This window comes from Pelobates fuscus, chromosome 5, assembly GCF_036172605.1.
Source record: "Pelobates fuscus isolate aPelFus1 chromosome 5, aPelFus1.pri, whole genome shotgun sequence".
NCBI lineage: Eukaryota > Metazoa > Chordata > Amphibia > Anura > Pelobatidae > Pelobates > Pelobates fuscus.
Genome location: NC_086321.1, coordinates 327,612,188 through 327,633,606, shown reverse-complemented (window position 1 = coordinate 327,633,606; position 21,419 = coordinate 327,612,188). Strand labels below are relative to the sequence as shown.

The following is a 21,419-nucleotide window of genomic DNA, read 5'->3' as shown; positions in this document are numbered from 1 at the left end:
AATATTGTAAAGCGCTACGGAATCTGTTGGCGCTATATAAATAGCAATAATAAATAAATAAAAATAATACTCCCCAGGGACGTCCAATCCGAGTCCCAACACTGAACTAGCGTAGCAAAACTATGATCAGCTACTCTGGGGAACTGTGCATCCTAGATATAACCAAAAGGGGAATCAAAACTAGAGTATGAGATTTCCTTCCAAATATATCCTTGTCGGGGAGTGACAGATGGTCCGGATCCAAGGGAAATGGGGCCCTGCATAGACGAAGAAGAGTCCTCCGTACTTATTGTGTGGGGAACCGCAAATTCTTCTAAATCGATTCGAAGTGTAGGCCTGCTGACGAAAAACAAAATGGCCCTGGTGAGCGGGTCTGGAGTTGGACTTCCGTGTGCGAGACTGGCGACTGATTAGGGGGAGAGTGAATAATCCGATAAATAGTCTGTACGATCCTGTTCCATGTCCAACCTGCCAAAGTTCGTGGAGGGACTCATGGTCAGCACGCCACTTTCAAGACAGGGTACAATATGGTGAGACCTTAGGCCCCTGTATCCCTGACTGTCCGGGCACGTATCTCCCCAATAAGGCCCCAGGCCAAGGGACCCAGGAATGTGAATGTGACAGGGAGACTTGGGGGGATATAAGCAGTCACCGAAGGAAAATGGCGGTGCAGTAAAGTACATAAAGGCACCGAAGGAATACAAAAAGGGCACAGTAAGGTATAAATACAGGCACTGAAAGGTACATAAATACTGCAAGGTTTTTAACAGGCACTAAAAGGTATATATGTGTGTGTGTATGTATATATATGTGTGTGTGTGTGTGTGTGTGTGTGTATATGTATGTGTGTGTGTGTGTGTGTGTGTGTATATATATATATAATATACTGCAAGGTATATAACAGGCACTGGGATATATAAAGGCACAGTAAGGCCCACAAGACCCCCTATGAATCCAAAGACAGTCTAACACAAATATAGGAAATCATAAGCTGCACAGAAAATCCCTCCAAAAAACCTCTAAAAACAAGTGTAAATAAGTAATAAATTCCAAAGCCACCAACTAATAGCAGGAGGCAGTGGTACTCTGACCTGTACTGTCTGCGGAGCAGCAAAGAAAGAGGAAATGATGCATGGGAAGGGGAGTTTTATAGTACCTAACTTTTTTCTGATTGTTTTTTTCTGTGCTGCTGTGGAGTTCTAGTAAAGAGAGACTTAAGCAAATACGAAGCCTCCTTCCGTGTACTTCCGTGTTTACAGCAAAGATTTTCTTTGCTAGAGCGTCGCTGGACGTCCTCACGCTGTGTGAGGACCTCCAGCGTCGCTCAATTCCCCATAGGAAAGCATTGAAAATCTTTTTCAATGTTTTCCTATGGGGAGACCTAATGCGCGTGCGCGGCATTGCCGCGCATGTGCAGTTGGTTTCCTCGGCGGGCAGGATCAGTCTCGCACACCGGCTGACGTGATTACAGAGAGGAGCGTCGCCGACCCGAAACCATTGGCGGGGTCTCAGGTAAGTGACCCGAAGGGGTTTTCACCCCTTAGCTACCTGAGAGGGGAGGTGGGAGGGAGAGAGGACCTGCAGTGCCAGGAAAACGGATTGTTTTCCTGGCACTGGAGTTTCCCTGTAAGCTCACCACTACGTCACAATACCCCAATATCGGTGAGTCCTACACTAATTTCAACATTGGTGGTTAACATGCTAACTGCAAAATGTACTGCTGAAACTACCCCAGAGTCTCTTGACACAATATGCCCATATGGTGTAACTGAATCCCCGTATTTGTTTGCTAAGATATGTGATCTTAAGTAGCCTTATAAAATGTAAGTGTAGTATTCTTGTTTGTAATCTATTTTTGTTTTAAATATGTTTATTGATGTCGCAAATAAAAAGGCGTGAGCAGACATTTTATGAATCTGAAAATAACAAATGGTTGCCTGCGCAGAGGCATATAAATCGGAGTAATCAAGCAAAAGAATAATTTGGCTGTACATTGACTTTGCATCATATGGTATATCAAAGGCATTAGACAGGTATATTAATGCATTTTACTGGCTTATTAGTCATCTGGGCAATACCCATGTCTAACTACTTGTGTGATGGCGCTTTCAGCGTGTGTAGCCACATATGTAATTTAATAAACATGCAAATAAGTAAATCAAGGGTATATAAACTTCATAACAGTTTTTGTTTTTTTTCCCAGATACCACCTAATTTATGTCAGTACTGCGCCTGATAATATTGCGCCTGGCTCAAAAGCTCTTTTTATATCTAGTAGCATGGTTGCATGAGCGCGGTGTAAACACTTGTCCTAGACCAGTTGTCACCCGTGCATAAGCACGTCTATCATGTCAGTTAATGTACGGCGACCTGACTTAATATATCTAAGTATATGTGTCATAGAAGCATCACAAGGCTGTGGTAGGTCACGGCCAGCGAACTATGGCGTAGGCCTGGGACAACAATCTACGCAGGGGAGATGAACATCAAATGTAGGAACATAATAAAAGCTGAGCTGATAATAATATGCAAAGTAAGTGAAGGAATGTATAAACAGGTGATTGCTGTTTCAAACGGAAGAACTGTAAATCCCTTTATGGTAAAAGCGGTGCCTCCATCTGGTATCATGAGGCTATAATAAAGCTTAGCTGTTAGCAGTGTGGCCTTAACTTAAACGTACACACATTTAAGAGCATGTCCCGTGTATATGAGCTCATGTACGAAGGAACATTAACATGGTAGGCCCTTGCGGAGCAGGGTCTAAATTTTAACAGACAAGTCACTTCACTGGAGGGGGCGTAATGGCGCCCGGCATGGTGAAACCGTCCGATGTGCATTTGGTGGCATTCTTCATGGCTTTACTTCGGGGCTTCCCTCTGGTGTGACCTTCCCATAGCTACCTCGGAATGGTAGTGCACGTGGTGAGTCTGTTGTACCCCCCTGAGTCTCCCCGGTTCCCCCGGGTATGGCAGTTCCCCTCCCTTTCCCCTCCAGGCAGGTTACCGTGTCTTTAGGGGGCCCCACCCCGTTGTGGGCACTCGGTGACCGGAGCTGTCCGGCGGCCTCCCCATCCTTAGAGTCCGCTGTGTGCTCGCCTCCTGCACCTCCCCAGCGTCAGCAGGGCCTACCTGGGGCTCCAGCCCTGTCTCGCCTCACCCTCCTCCGGCCACTGACATGTTGCCGGCTCGTGCCCTCTAGCCACCGGTCCGCCAGAGGGCCAGCGCTTCACAGCCCCACCGGGCTCGCAGAGTTGGGGGCTAGTACCTCCCGGATCACCACCAAGTCCGGGGTACAGGGCTGGCTCTCCATCGACCTGTCCGCCGCCCGGGGGAGTCCAAATGTGAGTTCCACCGCCCCGGGGGTCCAGGTAACCCAGCATGGGGTTCAGTTTCGTGCGTGAATGCTGTGCATCTGTCGGCCTGTTTAGCCCCGTGTATTGGAGCGTCATGCACCGGGTGTGCCACCTCCTCCTCCAGCCTCTGAAGTTCTGACTTTTGGGCCGGGATCACCCCCCCGGCCGGGTGGGGGGGGTAGCGGGGCCGGGCCAGATCATCCGCGCCTTACTTGCGCGCCATGTGTCCCGCTCAGGCAGCGTGGTTCAGGCCTCAGGGGTCGCTGTGTGCGTTGAGGGTTTCACTCCCCGGTTCCTTTCCACCCGCTCTCCTCTTCGATTTCTGTGTTCTGCAGGTGCCGTGAGTTTTTCCATACGGTTCATGTTGATTTTATGTTGTTTTTAGGCTCTTCGCCGCCGGAGCCGGTGTGAGGTGCGACCGCTCGGCTCGGCGGCCCGGCCCCGCCCCCCTGTAATCTATTTTTGTATATATTTTGGTCTTTACCTCCGCACCACCACTTGAATATACATGTTCCGTGTTTTCTTTGTTCCCTTGGGTTGGAGTCAGATATAGGTTTCCCTATGCACCCCTTTCATTCTTGAGTGCTGTATCTTTGTTGTGTATCACTCTGCTGATCCAGTGCATTGATCAATCCAGCATACTTGTATTGTTTTAATTGACTGACACAAAGCACCAATATAGTACGCAGATGCACACTGCCTCTGAAGTTCCTCAATAAATACAGTATTTATGTAGTAGGTAAAAGTGGACACTTTTTATACTATGTATTGTAAGTCTCTTCACTCTCAACCAGAATGCTAACTTAGAGCTAAAAGTGTACTCCTACTGCATTCTGGGAGATATGTGAGCGCAATATGTACTGGTTGTATCAAGAAAACGTGGTGGCAGCATGCATAAGCTCCACTAAAGTACGCGTGGAATGTACTTGCCTTGACTGCACTTCTCATCCCAGTTAATGCTTCATTATGGTTTCCTGGGACTGGTTAATAAATAACTATTGCTTTGAGAAAAATTGGTTACTTTTTAACATCTGATTTTCTTTGCAATCATTTTCTTGTTCTCCACATTGAGTTGTGTGGGTTTGTTTTTGATTTTCTTTTCTTTACATGTAGTTTTCCTTTGCTATTTGAAATTATAGTTTATTCTATCAGAAACGTTCTGTAAATAGAATTTCAATGTTTTGATCCAAATCTTAGTTGTTCTGATGTCTATAGCCTGTCCCTGCAGGCTTTTTGTTGTAAACACTGCCTTTTTAGAGAAAATGTGTTTAAATTGCAGCCTAGCAACACCTCTAGTGGCCACTCCTCAGATGGCTACTAGAGGTGCTTACTGTGTCCGTGCTGCACATTCTGCATGGAGACACTGAACTTTCCCCATAGAGATTCATTGGTTTAATGCATCTATGAGGAGATGCTGATGGGCCAGAGTGGCATTTGGCTCAATCTCTGGCCTGCGTCCTTGGCTGAGCTCATCAGAATTGACCATCTCAGCCAATCCAGTGCTGAAAATTAGGTAAGATTTTACCATATTTACTGAGGCCAGGAAGCCTAGATAGTAATTTTAACACTAGAGGAATACATGTTTGTTCCTTTAATAAATGTGGATAAGTGTTTACCGTACACTTTGTATGTTATTGTTAAAATGGGTGGGTGTTGTGAAGAGTCATGGAAAGCTTAGTGGAATAAATGGTTACTAAAAGCCAGTTTAGTATGGAAGAATTACAGTAACTGAAAATAAGCACTATATAGGTGTCAATTTTTACAGTCTGCTCTACTCTTAACATGTTTTTTTTTTATTTTAGACGTTTTTAATTTTTAAATTTCTGTTCACGTGAGATATTCAAGCATTTTATATGTATATAAAAAAAGTTAATTTTACATCTATTTACCCATATTTGTTATGGGTATAAAAAATACTTCTTTTTTTTTTTGTTGATGGTGGGGAATTAAATACAACTTCAAGAGGATGTAGCTGCCATTAGGTTTAATGGTTTTGAGTTTCCCTTTCAGAAAAGAATAATCTGTCATTCATAGAAACCTCTGCTCTCGATTCAACAAATGTGGAAGAAGCCTTCAAAAACATTCTTACAGGTATTTTCTGGAACTTGCATTGTGTTGTGGAACCTACTAAATGCACTTAACCCTTTAATGACACATGACAGAGTTTTTCATAATTCTGGCCTTTTACTACTGAAGCAGTGTCCTTAAGAGTTTCAAGCGTTTTAAGAAAACTATTTGAAGTAACCATTCCTAACTGGGTTCTCCCCATAACTTTAAAAAAAAAAAAAAAACGGGGGGGGGGGGGGGGGGGTGGCGGGGTTTAAAATAAAGCATAAACTTGCCTCTGTTCAAGACAAAGTTCTCCTTTCAGCTCAACTCCTCCTAATTGCTGAGGAAAGGATGTAAGGGGAGGGACCGGCTGAGGGTGATATTCTGCTGCTGTGGAACAAAATGAAAGGCAAAGTTAAAAAGTAACATGTACTGTGTTAAAAATGCCATCTTATCCGATAATACACATTTATCCTAATCATAGGTTCATTGTTCGTATAAGTGGTTTATGTTAAGTTTGAGTAAAATGTGTAACCCTTCGCTCTATAATGCAGTAACCACATGTTTATGTTAAACAATAAGACCTCCTGTCCAAGTTTCCTGCAACACAACTTGATTACAATTGCAGCCATTTGCAGTACTCACTGCATGTATAGTGTCACTCTCAACTCAAATAAGTCAAAGAGAAAATATGCTTTCCTAAGGCTGTATGCACAGTTTTTGTGTGTCTACAAACTGAGTACAAGTCCCCTTCTCTTTTGATTGATAACTTTTTTTTTTTATAGCATGCTGTGCTAGAACTAGTGCCTAGCTTCATTGATGAAAAACATGGATGGAGCTGAAATTATACTATATCAGCAGGAAATCAATCTTTAGTAGATGTGAAAAATGGTCAAACTCCTAGCTTATTATTATTATTTGTAGGCAACCTTCTTGTCTTTTTACAAACTACAGCTTCCATGATGCTTTGCCATTCTAAAGGCAGTCTGGGGGTCTACCGTTTGAGCACCCCTGCCTTACCGTGTGTGCAGAGGCCTACCTGTGTGAAATACTGCCCTGTAAATAGCAGTCTCATGGGTTCTTACACAGTTAACGAGGAGAATGTAACTGGCATTTTTAGTCCCTCGATGCAGAGGGAATGACCAGAACTCTAGCAGAGAAACTTGAAAGATGTTGCTGGAGAAGGGCAACTGGCTGAATTCTGTTTGATAAGTAAATGTAGTTATGTTCGCATGGGGTTGGAAGTGATGGAGGTTACTTATTTTTTCACTCTGCATTAATAACCTTTGTGAAATTTGGTTTATCTTCTGAATGAAATTTCTTTTTAATTTTTTTTGCAGAAATATATCGCATAGTTTCACAGAAGCAGATTGCAGACAGGTCAGCTCATGATGAATCCCCTGGTAACAATGTGGTGGACATCAGTGTACCTCCCACCACGGATGGGCAGAAATCCAGTAAACTGCAGTGCTGTCAGAATCTGTGACTTGACCACACGCACCCAACTCGGGATTATGCTGAAGAACACTCCTGTTTATCCTTCACTTCTCTCTGTGCACTTCTCCTCGTTTGATCAAAGAGCTGAACCAGACCTGCAACTGCAGTGCTTGGAATTGCTTCCACTCATTGGATGGGTGTTTTGCAGTGGGATGAAGGTTGCTCACTGGACAGAGGCCTTGCTAATTTCAAGGAAGTCTGTTTCATTCAAATGTTTTTGTTAAACTTTTTTTTTCCCCTTACTTCTTTTCAAGCAAGTGTGCTATCATTTCACGGTCTATCATTTCTAATGAATGTCATAACTGTTTCAATTCTAATGAGTCTTTTTATTGTTCAGATGTTTCATAACTATCAATTCACTGTATTTGGTTCTATTTGAAAGAATGCAGACCACCTTGTTTTATGTTTTCACTTTTCGACAGTGTCTTATTTCAAGAATGTAATAGTTTTTTTCAGAAGTGTCTATAAACCTCAAGGTGGGGCAGCAGTTCTTGTAACACCTAAATATTTCAGTCACCTGTCTAAATAGAAGAGAGGAGGTACCATACATAGTTTTGAAAACTGAGACCATTCTCTCATGTTCCATCAACTTTCCTGCATTAAATTACATACCATTCCGCAGTTCTTATCCAATCGGAAAGCTCATCTTTGGTAAACAGAGCTGCTTTAGATACATAATTAATATTGTGTTTTGAGTGTTACTGGCAAAGCACATGGAAGCCTGTTTTTCAATAGAGATTGTTTTTTGTATTGTATATCTCTATGCTGCATTAAGCGGGAACAGTGATTTTCATCACCTGATTTTATCCCTATGGTCTTGGTTTTCTAGAAGGCTTGAGGCTTGTGCTTTTTTTTTTATTTTTTTTGCGCATGTGTCCTTTGGAGTAGAAGGGGTAGAATCTTACTGTAAATAACGGTTTCAAGGTATTGTAACTTTATTTCTAAGCAGTATTGTTCCACAGTGTATCTTCAGTCCATGATTTATCATGCACTACAACCCAGGATTAAAGGGCTGAACGTAAAGAAAGTGGTTGATATTTACCTGGATTAAATGTCTAATAACAGGGGTAAGGAGGTTTAAAATATATCATCTGTCAACGAATTCAGAAGTGGCATCTACTTAAGTAATTTTGTATATCTATTAAAGGGGCATTCAATGCACCATAATCACTACAGTATGTGAGTGCCTTCCCTCCAAACACACCCACACAGGACCATTTTTTAAAGGTTTGACCTCTTACCTGGGATCCCCCTGGCTACCTGCTTGCACTACTTTTTACAGGCCGTTTTTAAAGCGAGATGGGAATCTGTATGATATTATGCACATGGATTTTATGACTTATTAATGGAACACTAAAGTGGCTATGGTGCAATCCTACAGTAAGTAGTCCAACTGTTTTTGTACGATTTGGCAAATGCTTAAAAGATTCTGGCTCTCTGGTAAAAGTAGTGTACTGGGGGAGTTTTGCCCTGGCAGAAAACAGTTTGATTACCTACAATGTTGCATAGAGTGTTCCTTTAAATATATTGATCTACAAATGTCTATTTTCAATTATTTTTAAACTGGAATGATACATGGTTTTTAATGTGTATATTCTCATACAAATGTGCATATTATGGCTTATTAGAGGAACATTACAGCCCACTGTAGGGGCTATGGTGCCAGGAGTGACTTGATGTCATTCCAGAGTAAGCCGTCTTGAATATGGTTTGATTATTCGCCTACTTACTTCAGTACCTAAACCACCTCTGATCTTCTGCAGTAGAGGCAGGATGTTTCTAGAGCAGTGGTTCTCAAACCAGTCCTCATTGCCCAGCAACAGTCCATGTTCTTGTCCGTATCTCCATTGGAATTAACAAAGGAAATACAGAAATCCTCAATTATTGGTGGACCGTGAGGATTGTTTGGCAACCACTGCTCTAAACTGAAGCATGGTTTAGCTGCCACTCTTGGCCAGTGAGCGTAGTCCTGTATTGTCCTACTTAGCGCAGTAGCGCCAACAATATTTTCCTCTGGAGAAGACCACGAGCAGTTCCTGCAGATGTCTGGTGGGCCCCAGGCAAGTTGTCAAACCATACTAAAATGGTTTGACTGCTTACTGGTACCAGGGTACTACTGGCTACATAGTCATTACAGCTGCAGTGTTCCTTTAAACCAAAATTGTGTGGAGGCAGAGGGTTTTTATTCTTTCCTCCTGCTTACCATACTTGCTTGCCTGTTGCAGTCAATATTTATTGTACAGATATCCAGTCCACTAGTGCTCTCTCTCTCTCTCTCTCATGTGGCTGTCTCCGCTATACAGGCCCAATATGGAACAGGGAAGGTACAAGCTATTCATGGTGCCTTGATCTCTTATTCTTCCATGAGGTGTGTGTTGTGTAGTTTGAAATCTAATTATTCCAGGAACCATCCTATACCTGAACCATCCTAGACCAAAACCAGGTCTTGTGATAGACTTCCTCATGACGTAGATTTATTGGATGATGCTTCTGCCTCAATACATAATGTGAAGTTTGCTGGGAACTATGTTGAGGTGCTTTAGCAATTCAATCTCTAGTTGTTCATGTTGGCCTTTGTAGTCTGGCATGGGGGTTATATCACCCCTCCATTCTTTTTATAGTGTTCAACATCTTTCTAAATATGTTAGTTTCAAAATGAACCCAGCATTAAAATTCAAGAATGCTCAAAAGTTCTATTTCCATTTGGTTATACACATCCATCACAATACTGTCATACTACATATTAACATTTTATTGTAATAAATTTTAAAACCTTGCTACACATACAACTTGTAACCATTTATTGTATTAATATAGCTTTCTCTTACTGTATATTGCATTGAATTATAAATCATTGTTTTTGATGGTTTGTATTTAAATTTTAATGAGGCTCCCTCTTATTAGTTTATTTTATGTTTGACCGTCACTCTAACATCATTTGCTTTGTTGTATATTATCAGATTTAAAAAAAAAAAAAAATAATTCTATATATCTATATCTCGACCACATTTTATGTACTGAACAGGCTATTATAAGTACTTACTGATTTGTGGGTTTGAGTATGTTCTAATACTCTGCTTTAAGCCCTGTATGTTTTAAGTACTTATTTGACACTATACTATTATGCTTACTCATTATTTCTATTCACAGCTTACTGTTTAGGCGATGGGAACATACTGAATGATCCCTATTACTACCTCTAGTAAATACTTTGCTTCTGCTTTCAAAGGCCACTGCTCAACTTGTTCCCCTCTTCCCCAGTACAATGTATTGATAAAACCTCACCTCTTGCTGCTTGGAAACAGGGCTTCACTTGACATTTTTTTGCTGTACACACTATTACTCGTCACTAGAGGCATTTCGTCCATCTTCATTCAGTCTTGAGGGGCAAAAAAAAGTTGCATTCAAACGTGCCACATGTCATAATTATTCCTGTAAATATTACCGGTTCTAGGTAATATATCAAACTCTGATTGAAAAGAGAAAAAAAAATGGCAGCAGGGGACTCTAGACACTATAACTGGTTCAATGAGATGAAGCCGATACAGTGTACCTTTTTAAAGTGCACACCCCATGTTTTGGACCATGTTGTGGTTTTGCACTTTAAAGTCTTTATTTTCCCTTTAAGCAAAACTAAAAAGTTTCAGCTTTCTATGACATAACCCTGTCACGTCACTGTTCTGCTAGTTTGTAAGCCATTAATGTATAATGCTGAATAACAACTGTTTAGCTCCAAAGGTATGACACATCTCATAATTTCGCAAGACCGGAACACTGTTTGATATCTATTCAATTTATCTGCACTTGTGCTAATTGCCTAATAAACTTGTTTTTGCTCCCTCTCTACAGGGCTAGGGTTGATTAGACTATGTATGCTCTTCGCAATATTTTTACCAGTAAACCCTATGGCAACTAAATACTAGCTCTCACCCCTATTGCCATTTAACCCATGAACATTAGAATAGCACTGTCAAATTGTACATGGCAGGTATCAAACTTCATATGATACAATTGACGTTCTACTGTTTTAGAGCTATGTTCAAGGGTTGGACACATTACAAAAGCTCGCTGAATTTCTCACCACTTCTCCATTCAAACATAGTGCAATATTCCTAGCTTCTTATCGTTTTTAAAAAAAAATTTTAACCCTGAGCCTTTACAACTTCCACGGAATAGGATTTCATAATTTACTTGGGTTATAATCCATCAAGTCTTAAGATATTCATTCAGAGTGTATTGTACAAGCCTATGAACTATTGGGAGTAATTTTGCCACAGATTTCAGACTAAACACAAGTTAAATAGGCTTTCACACTATAACCTGTATTATGTGTACTGTACCAGTTTATTAAATAACCTTACCTTATCAACGTTCACATACATGCTCTTACAGGCCTTCATTTTATCTTCGTTATACTCCTTATGTTTGTATATCTTCAACACCCTTTCTCAAGAAACCTAAACCTCAAATGCAAACCTAATTAAGTCTGTAAGAGGGTTTATGTGTATATCTGCCTGCTCTCTACCACAGCAGATGCTGACCTGTTGCCCAACACTATCTCTCTCCTTTTTTTTTTTTTTAATTTTCTCTACCATTCCCCCAATTATTCAGATTTTTTTTAAATTTTTTTTTTAATTCTTTATTTTTATTGTGCATAGTGTTACATACATACTTGTTCCGCCCCAAAAGCAGGTGACAAGCCAGTTTACAGAGTTTACAAAGCATACATACATTTTTAGGACATTGGTATAACGTGCACATTTTTTGAAGGTTAGTAAACAGGCATTAACTATTGTAAGAGTAAATTGTGTTAACAAATTATATCTCAAGAACCGCTGAATAACAACAAGTTACATTAAAACAGATTAAAGCTATAACGGTTATTGCTGTGAAGGTGTACAGGTTTGAACTAAAAGATTGATTATAGTATATTTAGGACAGGTACACCCTTATGTGGTAAAGTAGCTAGGCGCAAGATGATAATGAGCGTTCTAAAAGCAGCAAGCGCGTCTGTGTTTCTAGCTAAGTGCACACTCATTACTGTAAGATGCTAACATGTTGTGTAGTGTAGTTGTGTAGTTGGTGATGGGAGCTGGTGTATGGTGTGGCAATACTTTACATAGAGTCCCAATAGGTAGGAGAAAGATAGTGCATATTTTTAGCATTTTAGTCCCACTGTGTGAAGCTCCATCACCAGACTGCAACTGCATCCCTTATCCAGACTTGTCATCTGATTCCTGAGCGTTGCTGAGTGTGGGAGCGTTCAGAAGTGTTCAGCTGGTCGGCTGTGCAGCCCCTTGTGGACGTGGTGCCTCCTTGGCCCCGGATTAATGCGAGGGCTGGTACCTTCAGGCCACGAGCCTGGGGTCCTTCCAGGTCCAGGGTCGTCCCCGGTGAGGGGGTGCGTTGGGTCTTGCATGTGTCAGGCTTGCGTCTCCGTGAGCTTCCAACGGCCCTCTGCCTGTGTGGCCGGTACCTGTGGGTGAGTCCCCTCATTACCCTCTGTCCAGGGGGGGCATTTCATGTGGATTACAGAGGATTTAATAGTGTTGGCGCCCATTAGAGGCTTCCCAGTCCCCTCGGTGCTGCTGGATTGTGCTGTAAGTGGGTCAGGGAGAGGTTTGGCTGCGGCTTAGCCCAGAACCTCTCAAAGATCATGTCCAGGGAGTCTCTCATGTTTATATTGGGTTCGGGTGGTGCAGGTTGCTGCTGATTGCCATGGGTAAGGTCGTCGCTTGTGTCCGCCATCTTAGAGGCCTGTCTCTCCGGCCCGTCTGCTTTAGCAGCCGGCTTCAATAGCAGGTCGGAGACCGGTCCAGTTCTTGTTGGCGGGGACCAGGATAACCCCCACCGGTCCGGGGGGGGGGAGGGTTTGGTTAGTGCCTGCTTGTGGCTCAGAGAGTTGAGCGGGAAGCGGCCGTCTTCCCAGCCCGTTCATTCTCGTAGGCCTCAGCCTTCCGCCTTGGGTCCCGGGTATTCCGGGTGACGTGTTGGGTATCTGCGGGTGCGTACTGGGTTCCCCGATTAGTGTATCCTCGTTATGTGAGGTTTTCACGGTTGCACCCCCCGATTTCAGGCGGTTTTGTTGCCGTTTGGTGGGAGCTCAAGCAGAGCACGTCTTGCTCGTTTGCAGGTCAGGCTCCGCCCCCCTATTATTCAGATTTTAATAGACTAGGACTCATTCTACACTTCTTCCAAGTGCTTGTCACACAACCATTTATTTGGCCATAGAGGGGCTTCAAGTTGACTTTTCCAAATGCGGTTTCATTCCCCTCTCTCGTCAAGCCCAGTGTAACTGGCATTATTTTGTTATAACGGGTGGTGTTTGATTTTCCTGTTATACCCCACTGCCTCTTAACTTTGAAGCAGTATAATTATATACATTATTCTCTGTATACGGAACTGCCCTCACAAAGAAAATGCTAGATGGGGTGTGTAATAGGCATAGCTGCTATATCCCCAGCAACCTAAGTTTAGCAACCAGCAGCAAAGTGATCAGAGAATGGAGAATGTGTGTCCAACTTGTCTGGTTACAACTACATGTCTGTTCGTCCACCCATTGTAAAGCGCTGCGGAATTTGATGGCGCTATATAAATAACATAATAATAATAAAGTACCGTCCAATCAACTTCCCTGAAATTGGCTGAATCTGAGCAGACAATATATCCCTATACACTACAGAATTCATCCAGCTGCTTCTGTCTTCTGTCATATCATCAATAAGCACTAATGACCCAGTGCCATTGGAAGCCATGCATTCCAATGCCTTCACATTGGCATCCATCGTGTTTCACTAATGTTGTGCTATGCTTCGGATCATGAGTCGGATGATTTATCCTTATTCAAATCTGTTTTAAACTAAAAGAGAATTTTGCAGATTTCAGCAGGTCACATACCATGATCAGCAATCCCATTGCTGTATTTCCGGGTTCTGCTGATTGCCCCCACCTCTGCGTCTGACGTCAGAAGTTACTGGACACTGTTAACATACTGAGAATCTAACAAATGAAAGTACAACTGCTTAAAAGAATTTAAAGTGACAGTTCAATTATTCAAATAGTTTCAAATTCCTAATCATCTTTTTTGACGCTGTCTAATTTGTATATCTATCTATTCAAAATTGTTACTTGTTCTGCACAGCCCCTCAAGCAATGTAAAGTGAGATTATACATATCTAATTTATTTAAAGTGAAGAAACATCTTAAGAAGAAATCTTAAAGATACAGATACCAATTCTCTACAATTCACTTGTATATTCTGTTTTTGTTAAAATTTCTCTTTAAGTAACACATTAACCCCTTAAGGACCAAACTTCTGGAATAAAAGGGAATCATGAAATGTCACACATGTCATGTGTCCTTATGGGGTTAAAGAGTTGAACCTGCAGTTGTGTTCCACTTTTGCATTTTCTTCATAAAAGCCTAACACTGCAGCATGATCCAGTGATGCAAGCTACACTCCCTATTTTACCATGGCAGCTTCTTTATTGGTAATGTGTCCCAATAGGTGCATGTAGGTCCGCACACATAGATAATCCCAAGTGATCCTCGGAAAAATTATGTATACAAAAAGAGTGCACATTTATTGATATAAAAGTATGCATATCAAAAAGTTATGCAGTCCTCATAGATGCAAAAGAAACATAGAAACATAGAATGTGACGGCAGGTAAGAACCATTTGACCCATCTAGTCTGCCCAATTTTCTAGAGCTAGGATATGCCTATCCCACGCATGCTTAAACTCCTGTGTAACCTCTACCACTCCAGCTGAGAAAGCACCAGGGAAGTTGCGAAACACGTCCAGGTCTTTTACACTCTTTTTCCTGGTAATTTTCTGGGTGGTCTCTCCCCTGTCTGGCAGTTGCAGGTACTACGGCAAATTTATATTTTCCGAACATTGTAACACATTAACCATAATTGGAAAAATCTAGCACAGTGGCAAGAATCCGGTTAATTTAACAATGGAATGACTCACAAGTACAACCTAATATTTTTGGGCATTTCTGAGTTATTTTGGTGTTGCAGCTACACATGTGAACGGAATATTATTTCCTGTTTACTCTATCTTTAGTTTATTATTTGGCTTCTTTATTAGATAAGTTCTGCACTGGCATCTGATGACATTTGGCGATAGACTTGACCCTTTGGATTTGACTCTGCCCTGTTCTGGTTTTACTCCTGATTAGGAATGTGTTTACATGGCATGATTACTTTTAAATTATGTATACGGTCCAGATATTTTTTAAAACAGTAAAATCACATAGCACTATATTCCTAATGATGAGAGAAATTAGGGAAAGTCATTTTGAGATTTCTCTTTATTAATGATGTAATACAGAGTTAAGCCACAAGATGTCCCCAAAGGCTAACTTTTGAATTTGTGCCAGTAATTCGCATCCATGAACAAACAATAGCTATAGCCTAATGCAAAGGTTACCTGTATTTCAAAGAGATATAGATAGGTGGTCATTGCTTTTTTATTTTTTTTTAATTCTTTATTTTGTTTGTGCTAGAGGTAACAACAGATTAGCAGTGCCACAACAGCATCTGCAAGCGTATTCATTGCATCATACAGTATGGCATGAAAACAGCACATTTTTTTTTAAAATAATAATATAACATAAAGGTCGTAGGCTTTAGAACATTCGCAGTTAGTATTGGACACGTCGGGTCTTATGTTTGTTTGACAGTTGTACACACAGAAGCTTATGGTGTTTATGTAGGCACGGTGCAAGACAATAAGGGGGACATGCCCTTAACCAAAGGTAATCAAGCGTAAGTTATGCATCAGTAGTATAATGTAATGAGGTGGCTATTCTTAAAATGCCTATAGTGACGGCTGTGTTCAAGTCTAGGGCTGTGTGAAATTACAAAAATCTTGCATTTATATTTCACCGGGCCAGCGACAGATGTGTGGTTACGTTGTCATGTTCAATTATTGTTATGTCGGAGCTTCAGTTTTGGATGCAGGTGTGTCCTTTAAACAGGATTAGGTCATGCAAGAACTAGGTTAGTAGCAACAATAACGTAAGTGAGGGTACGGTATGTGAGATTATGCCACTAAAGAGATAATACAGATTTTAATAGTTAACACTATACGTGTGCTATAGGTGTAGTTGTCAACATGGGAACTCGTCTGTTTAAATGTCGCTAAACAAGTCACCTATACATACAAGGTGTGATGAGATGTCCCGGTGGTGATCTGCGAGCTATGCTTTAAATAACAAATGGGTATATCAGAATAAGCGGTTTGATAGCAGGCTGATTAAACATTATGTTCATTTCAAAGTAGCACTCTAACTGAATAAAACAGGCTAGGGTTAATTGTGGTAAAAGGTTAGTTAAGTTGGTTAATTTAAGCTATCCACACATTATATATACTTGGCAGCAAGCTACAGGCTATGCGTTGAGGGGATAATCCCCTGTGTATAATGATGGGCTAGGGGCACACTTTTAGCATTAAAGTTGAGTCTAATTCAGGAGCATAAGGGTATAAAAGAATCACCAGGTGTCTTAAGAAACATTATATTTGCCTTAAATACAGTTAAAGTCTATATGAGGCAAGGGGTGGGTGACTCTTATATGGCTTCCAGCGTTCCAGTCAGCCCCCGCCCGCAGGAGGCATACCACAGTCCCATTCCGGTGTCGTTTGAGTCCCAGGTTTGAGGCTATCTTCTTGCCATAATGGGCCCTGGTGTGTCGGAGTGCGGAGGAAGCAGGTAGGTATTCCTGTTGGGCTATTAGGGAGAGGCCAGCTGCCGCCCCGGCAGGGTGGGCGCCGAGAGCACCCTGCAGTGCTTGTGACTTGATAGGTATGCTTTTGGGCTTTTGTGGAGGGACTGCTCTGGGTCGGCCCTCGCCGTGGGGCCCGGGGTCTCCTGGCCCGTGGCCGGTGGGGTGTAGGGCGCTGATGGGGCAAACCTGGGGTGAGTCTCTGTGGAGGCTCCCAGCGACTCACCGCTGCTCGTAGACCCAGACGGCTCCTCCGTGGTCGTTGGTCAGTGAGCTTCGGTCGGATCTTCCCCGCTCTCTGTGGCACTCTTGGGGCGTTCGTCCGTGCTGCAGACTTTAGCTTGGGTGTCTGTCTAGTCGTTGTTCCCGGGTTTCCATTCAGGGTATTCCCACGGTCGGCGATCTTGGCCCAGAAATCGGCGAGGATGCGGTCCAGTCGCACTGATAGTGGGGGCAGATCAGACTCTGGCGCTGAGGCCCACGTGGCATCCGCCGTGGTGTATGTCGGTGTGTCGGTCGTTTGAGGTCGGTGCCTTCATGCTGGACTGCAAGCTTCGATTGCCGGGATATCCCTCACCGGCGGGGGGGGGGGGGGGGAGAGGATGGTCCTTGGAGACCTTCGGCATAGTGGGCCTCGGGCGGCTGAGGGATCGGCCGTCTCCCCCGCGCCTCCCATGTAGGCCTCCGGTCCATTCATCGGCTGTGGGGTCCATACTTCGATTTGGCCTTCCTCTCGTCAGGTACTTTGTCGTGTGTGGAGGTGTTTATGGCTTAAATTGGGCTATTTTGCCCGGAGCTCTCCTCTGTTGCGACTGCTCGGCTGGGCCATCGGTGGTCATTGCTTTTAACCAAAAGTTTATAAATATACCCCTACCCTAATGATTGAGGATATGCAGGGGCTGGCTGGGCCGGGGGGCAGGGAGGCCATTGCCCCCCAGGCCGCCCCAAACCATTTTAAGACCGGCCGCTGCAGGGCCGGCCCTTTAAATGCTGCAGCCGCCTGAGCGCTCTGTTAAGAGCCTCAGGCGGCTGCAGCACATCTTCTCCCCTCCCCTGTAGCGTGGCCGAGCTGCTCTCCGGTCCGCGGTGGCCGGCCAGAGTAATAGTAAGGTGCACACGCAGTGTGCACTTCCTGTCAGTCCGGCCCGTTACAGGAAACAGAAACTCCGCGCGGAACAGGAGTTTCTGTTTCCTGTAACCGGCCGGACTGACAGGAAGTGCACACTGAGTGTGCACCTTCCTATCACTCCGGCCAGCCACCGCGGACCGGAGAGGAGCTCGACCACGCTACAGGGGAGGAGAGGAGAGGTGAGGGGGGGATAAGAAGAAGGGGGAGAGATTAAGTAGAAGGGGGAGGGGTGGGGGATTAAGAAGAAGGGGGGAGGGGTGGGGGATTAAGAAGAAGGGGGGAGGGGTGGGGGATTAAGAAGAAGGGGGGAGGGGTGGGGGATTAAGAAGAAGGGGGAGGGGTGGGGGATTAAGAAGAAGGGGGAGGGGTGGGGGATTAAGAAGAAGGGGGGAGGGGTGGGGGATTAAGAAGAAGGGGGGAGGGGTGGGGGATTAAGAAGAAGGGGGAGGGGTGGGGGATTAAGAAGAAGGGGGAGGGGTGGGGGATTAAGAAGAAGGGGGGAGGGGTGGGGGATTAAGAAGAAGGGGGGAGGGGTGGGGGATTAAGAAGAAGGGGGGAGGGTGGGGGATTAAGAAGAAGGGGGGAGGGTGGGGGATTAAGAAGAAGGGGGAGGGGTGGGGGATTAAGAAGAAAGGGGGAGGGGTGGGGGATTAAGAAGAAGGGGGAGGGGTGGGGGATTAAGAAGAAGGGGGAGGGGTGGGGGATTAAGAAGAAGGGGGGAGGGGTGGGGGATTAAGAAGAAGGGGGAGGGGTGGGGGATTAAGAAGAAAGGGGGAGGGTGGGGGATTAAGAAGAAAGGGGGGAGGGTGGGGGATTAAGAAGAAAGGGGGGAGGGTGGGGGATTAAGAAGAAAGGGGGGAGAGGTGGGGATATTAAGAAGAAGGAGGGAGGGTGGGGGATTAATAAGAAGAGGGGGGAATTAAGAAGAAGGGGGAGGGGTGGGGGATTAAGAAGAAGGGGGGGAATTAAGAAGAAGGGGGAGGGGTGGGGGATTAAGAAGAAGGGGGATTAAGAAGAAGGGGGAGGGGTGGGGGATTAAGAAGAAGGGGGGGAATTAAGAAGAAGGGGGAGGGGTGGGGGATTAAGAAGAAGGGGGATTAAGAAGAAGGGGGAGGGGTGGGGGATTAAGAAGAAGGGGGATTAAGAAGAAGGGGGAGGGGTGGGGGATTAAGAAGAAGGGGGGGAATTAAGAAGAAGGGGGAGGGGTGGGGGATTAAGAAGAAGGGGGATTAAGAAGAAGGGGGAGGGGTGGGGGATTAAGAAGAAGGGGGGGAATTAAGAAGAAGGGGGAGGGGTGGGGGATTAAGAAGAAGGGGGATTAAGAAGAAGGGGGAGGGGTGGGGGATTAAGAAGAAGGGGGAGGGGTGGGGGATTAAGAAGAAGGGGGGAGGGGTGGGGGATTAAGAAGAAGGGGGGAGGGGTGGGGGATTAAGAAGAAGGGGGGAGGGTGGGGGATTAAGAAGAAGGGGGAGGGGTGGGGGATTAAGAAGAAAGGGGGGAGGGTGGGGGATTAAGAAGAAGGGGGAGGGGTGGGGGATTAAGAAGAAGGGGGGAGGGGTGGGGGATTAAGAAGAAGGGGGGAGGGGTGGGGGATTAAGAAGAAGGGGGAGGGGTGGGGGATTAAGAAGAAGGGGGGAGGGTGGGGGATTAAGAAGAAGGGGGAGGGGTGGGGGATTAAGAAGAAAGGGGGAGGGTGGGGGATTAAGAAGAAAGGGGGAGGGTGGGGGATTAAGAAGAAAGGGGGGAGAGGTGGGGATATTAAGAAGAAGGAGGGAGGGTGGGGGATTAATAAGAAGAGGGGGGAATTAAGAAGAAGGGGGAGGGGTGGGGGATTAAGAAGAAGGGGGGAATTAAGAAGAAGGGGGAGGGGTGGGGGATTAAGAAGAAGGGGGATTAAGAAGAAGGGGGAGGGTGGGGCATTAATACAAAGAGGAGGGAATTAAGAAGAAGGGGGAGAGGTGAGGGATTAAGAAGAAGGGGGAGGGTGGGGGATTAAGAAGAAGGGGGGAATTAAGAAGAAGGGGGAGGGGTGGGAGATTAATAAGAAGAGGGGTGATTAAGAAGGAGTGGTGGGTGGGATTAAGAAGAAGGAGGGGTGGGTGGGATTAAGAAGGAGGGTGGGGGGATTAAGAAGAATGGGGGTGGGGGATCAAGAAGAACGGGGGGTGATTAAGAAGAACAGGGAGGGGTGATTAAGAAGAACAGGGGGAGTGGGAGATTAAGAAGAATAGGGGTAGTGGGGATATTAAGAAGAACACGGGGTGGGGGATTAAGAAGAACAGGGGGTGGGGGGATTAAGAAGAACAGGGGGGAATTAAGAAGAACGGGGGTGAGTAAGAAGAACACGGGGGTAAGAAGAACACAGAGAGGAGGGGGGAGAGTAAGAAGAACACAGGGAGGGTGGGGGGATTAAGAAGAACAGGGGGGAATTAAGAAGAACGGGGGAGTGGGGAGTTTAATAAGAACAGGGGGTGGGGGATTAAGAAGAACAGGGGGGGAATTAAGAAGAACGGGGGGGATTAAGAAGAACGGGGGAGTGGGGAGATTAAGAAGAACAGGGGGGAATTAAGAAGAACGGGGGAGTGGGGAGATTAATAAGAACAGTGGGTGGGGGATTAAGAAGAACAGGGGGTGGGGGGTTAAGAAGAAAAGGGGGGATTAAGAAGAACGGGGGGATTAAGAAGAACGGGGGGGAGTAAGAAGAACACAGGGAGGGTGGGGGAGTGAGAAGAACACAGGGAGGGTGGGGGAGTAGGAGGGAGCACAGGGAGGGTGGGGGAGTGAGAAGAACACAGGGAGGGTGGGGGGAGTGAGTAGAAAACTGGGGGGGAGTGAGTGAGATCACATGGGGGGAGGTGAGGAGAACCGGAGGGGAGTGGGAGAACGGGAGGGGAGTGAGGAGAACACATGCAGGGGGGGAGTGAGAAGAACACAGGGAGGGAGGGGGTGAAAAGAACACCAGAAGTTTGGGGGAAGGGGGATGAGAAGAGCACAGGGAGGGTGGGTGGGTGTGAGAAGTGACTGCTAGAGGAGGGGGGGGGAGGAGAGACCACTAAGGGGCAGGGGAGACCTCTATAGGACAGGGGGCAGGACAGGGAGCTCTTTCACACTACGCGCACACACACACACAATGCATCCCTATACATACACAGAAACAATTAAAATAATTCACACCCACTTAGAAAAATATACAGAGTAAAAAGGATATACCACCTATTGCAGATATAAATATGGTGGTTACATCTGTAAAACAAATGAGACATACATAGTGTTTTCCATATAGGTAAAAACAAACAATTGTATCATATGAGGATTGAACTCACAAGGATGGAGCCTCTTAGGCTCTATGTACTTCGCTCTCGGGTGCCTATTCAGGCTTTCGATAATTTTCAGTTGAAGACCCAGACTCCACGAATTCAAGAGTAAATAAGGGTTTATTAATTGATAAAATATTATATTAAAATATTAATAATATAGGACAAAAATAGGCAGATATATGTATAAAATACAGCGTGGTATGGTACTGCAATAATGGCCAAAATTAAAAGCAGCAAAGCACCACAGCATATACACAAAATAACAATACCGCCAAATGAAAGTCCCAGTAAAAAGTCCAGTAAAGTGCAAACGCGTTTCAGCCCTAGATAGGGCCTTCCTCA

At 44.5% G+C, this 21,419-nt stretch overlaps 1 protein-coding gene across 1 annotated transcript in view; it reads left to right on the top strand.

Moving 5' to 3' along the window:
- RAB11B (RAB11B, member RAS oncogene family) overlaps window positions 1-9,687 on the top strand; it is a 38,937-nt gene extending 29,250 nt beyond the window's left edge. The window contains exons 4-5 of the mRNA XM_063455657.1: window positions 5,363-5,443; window positions 6,742-9,687. Coding sequence (XP_063311727.1) covers window positions 5,363-5,443; window positions 6,742-6,887 — 227 coding nt within the window. The 3' untranslated portion in view covers window positions 6,888-9,687. The remainder of the gene's footprint in view (window positions 1-5,362; window positions 5,444-6,741) is intronic.
- The last annotated feature ends 11,732 nt before the right edge of the window (window positions 9,688-21,419 follow it).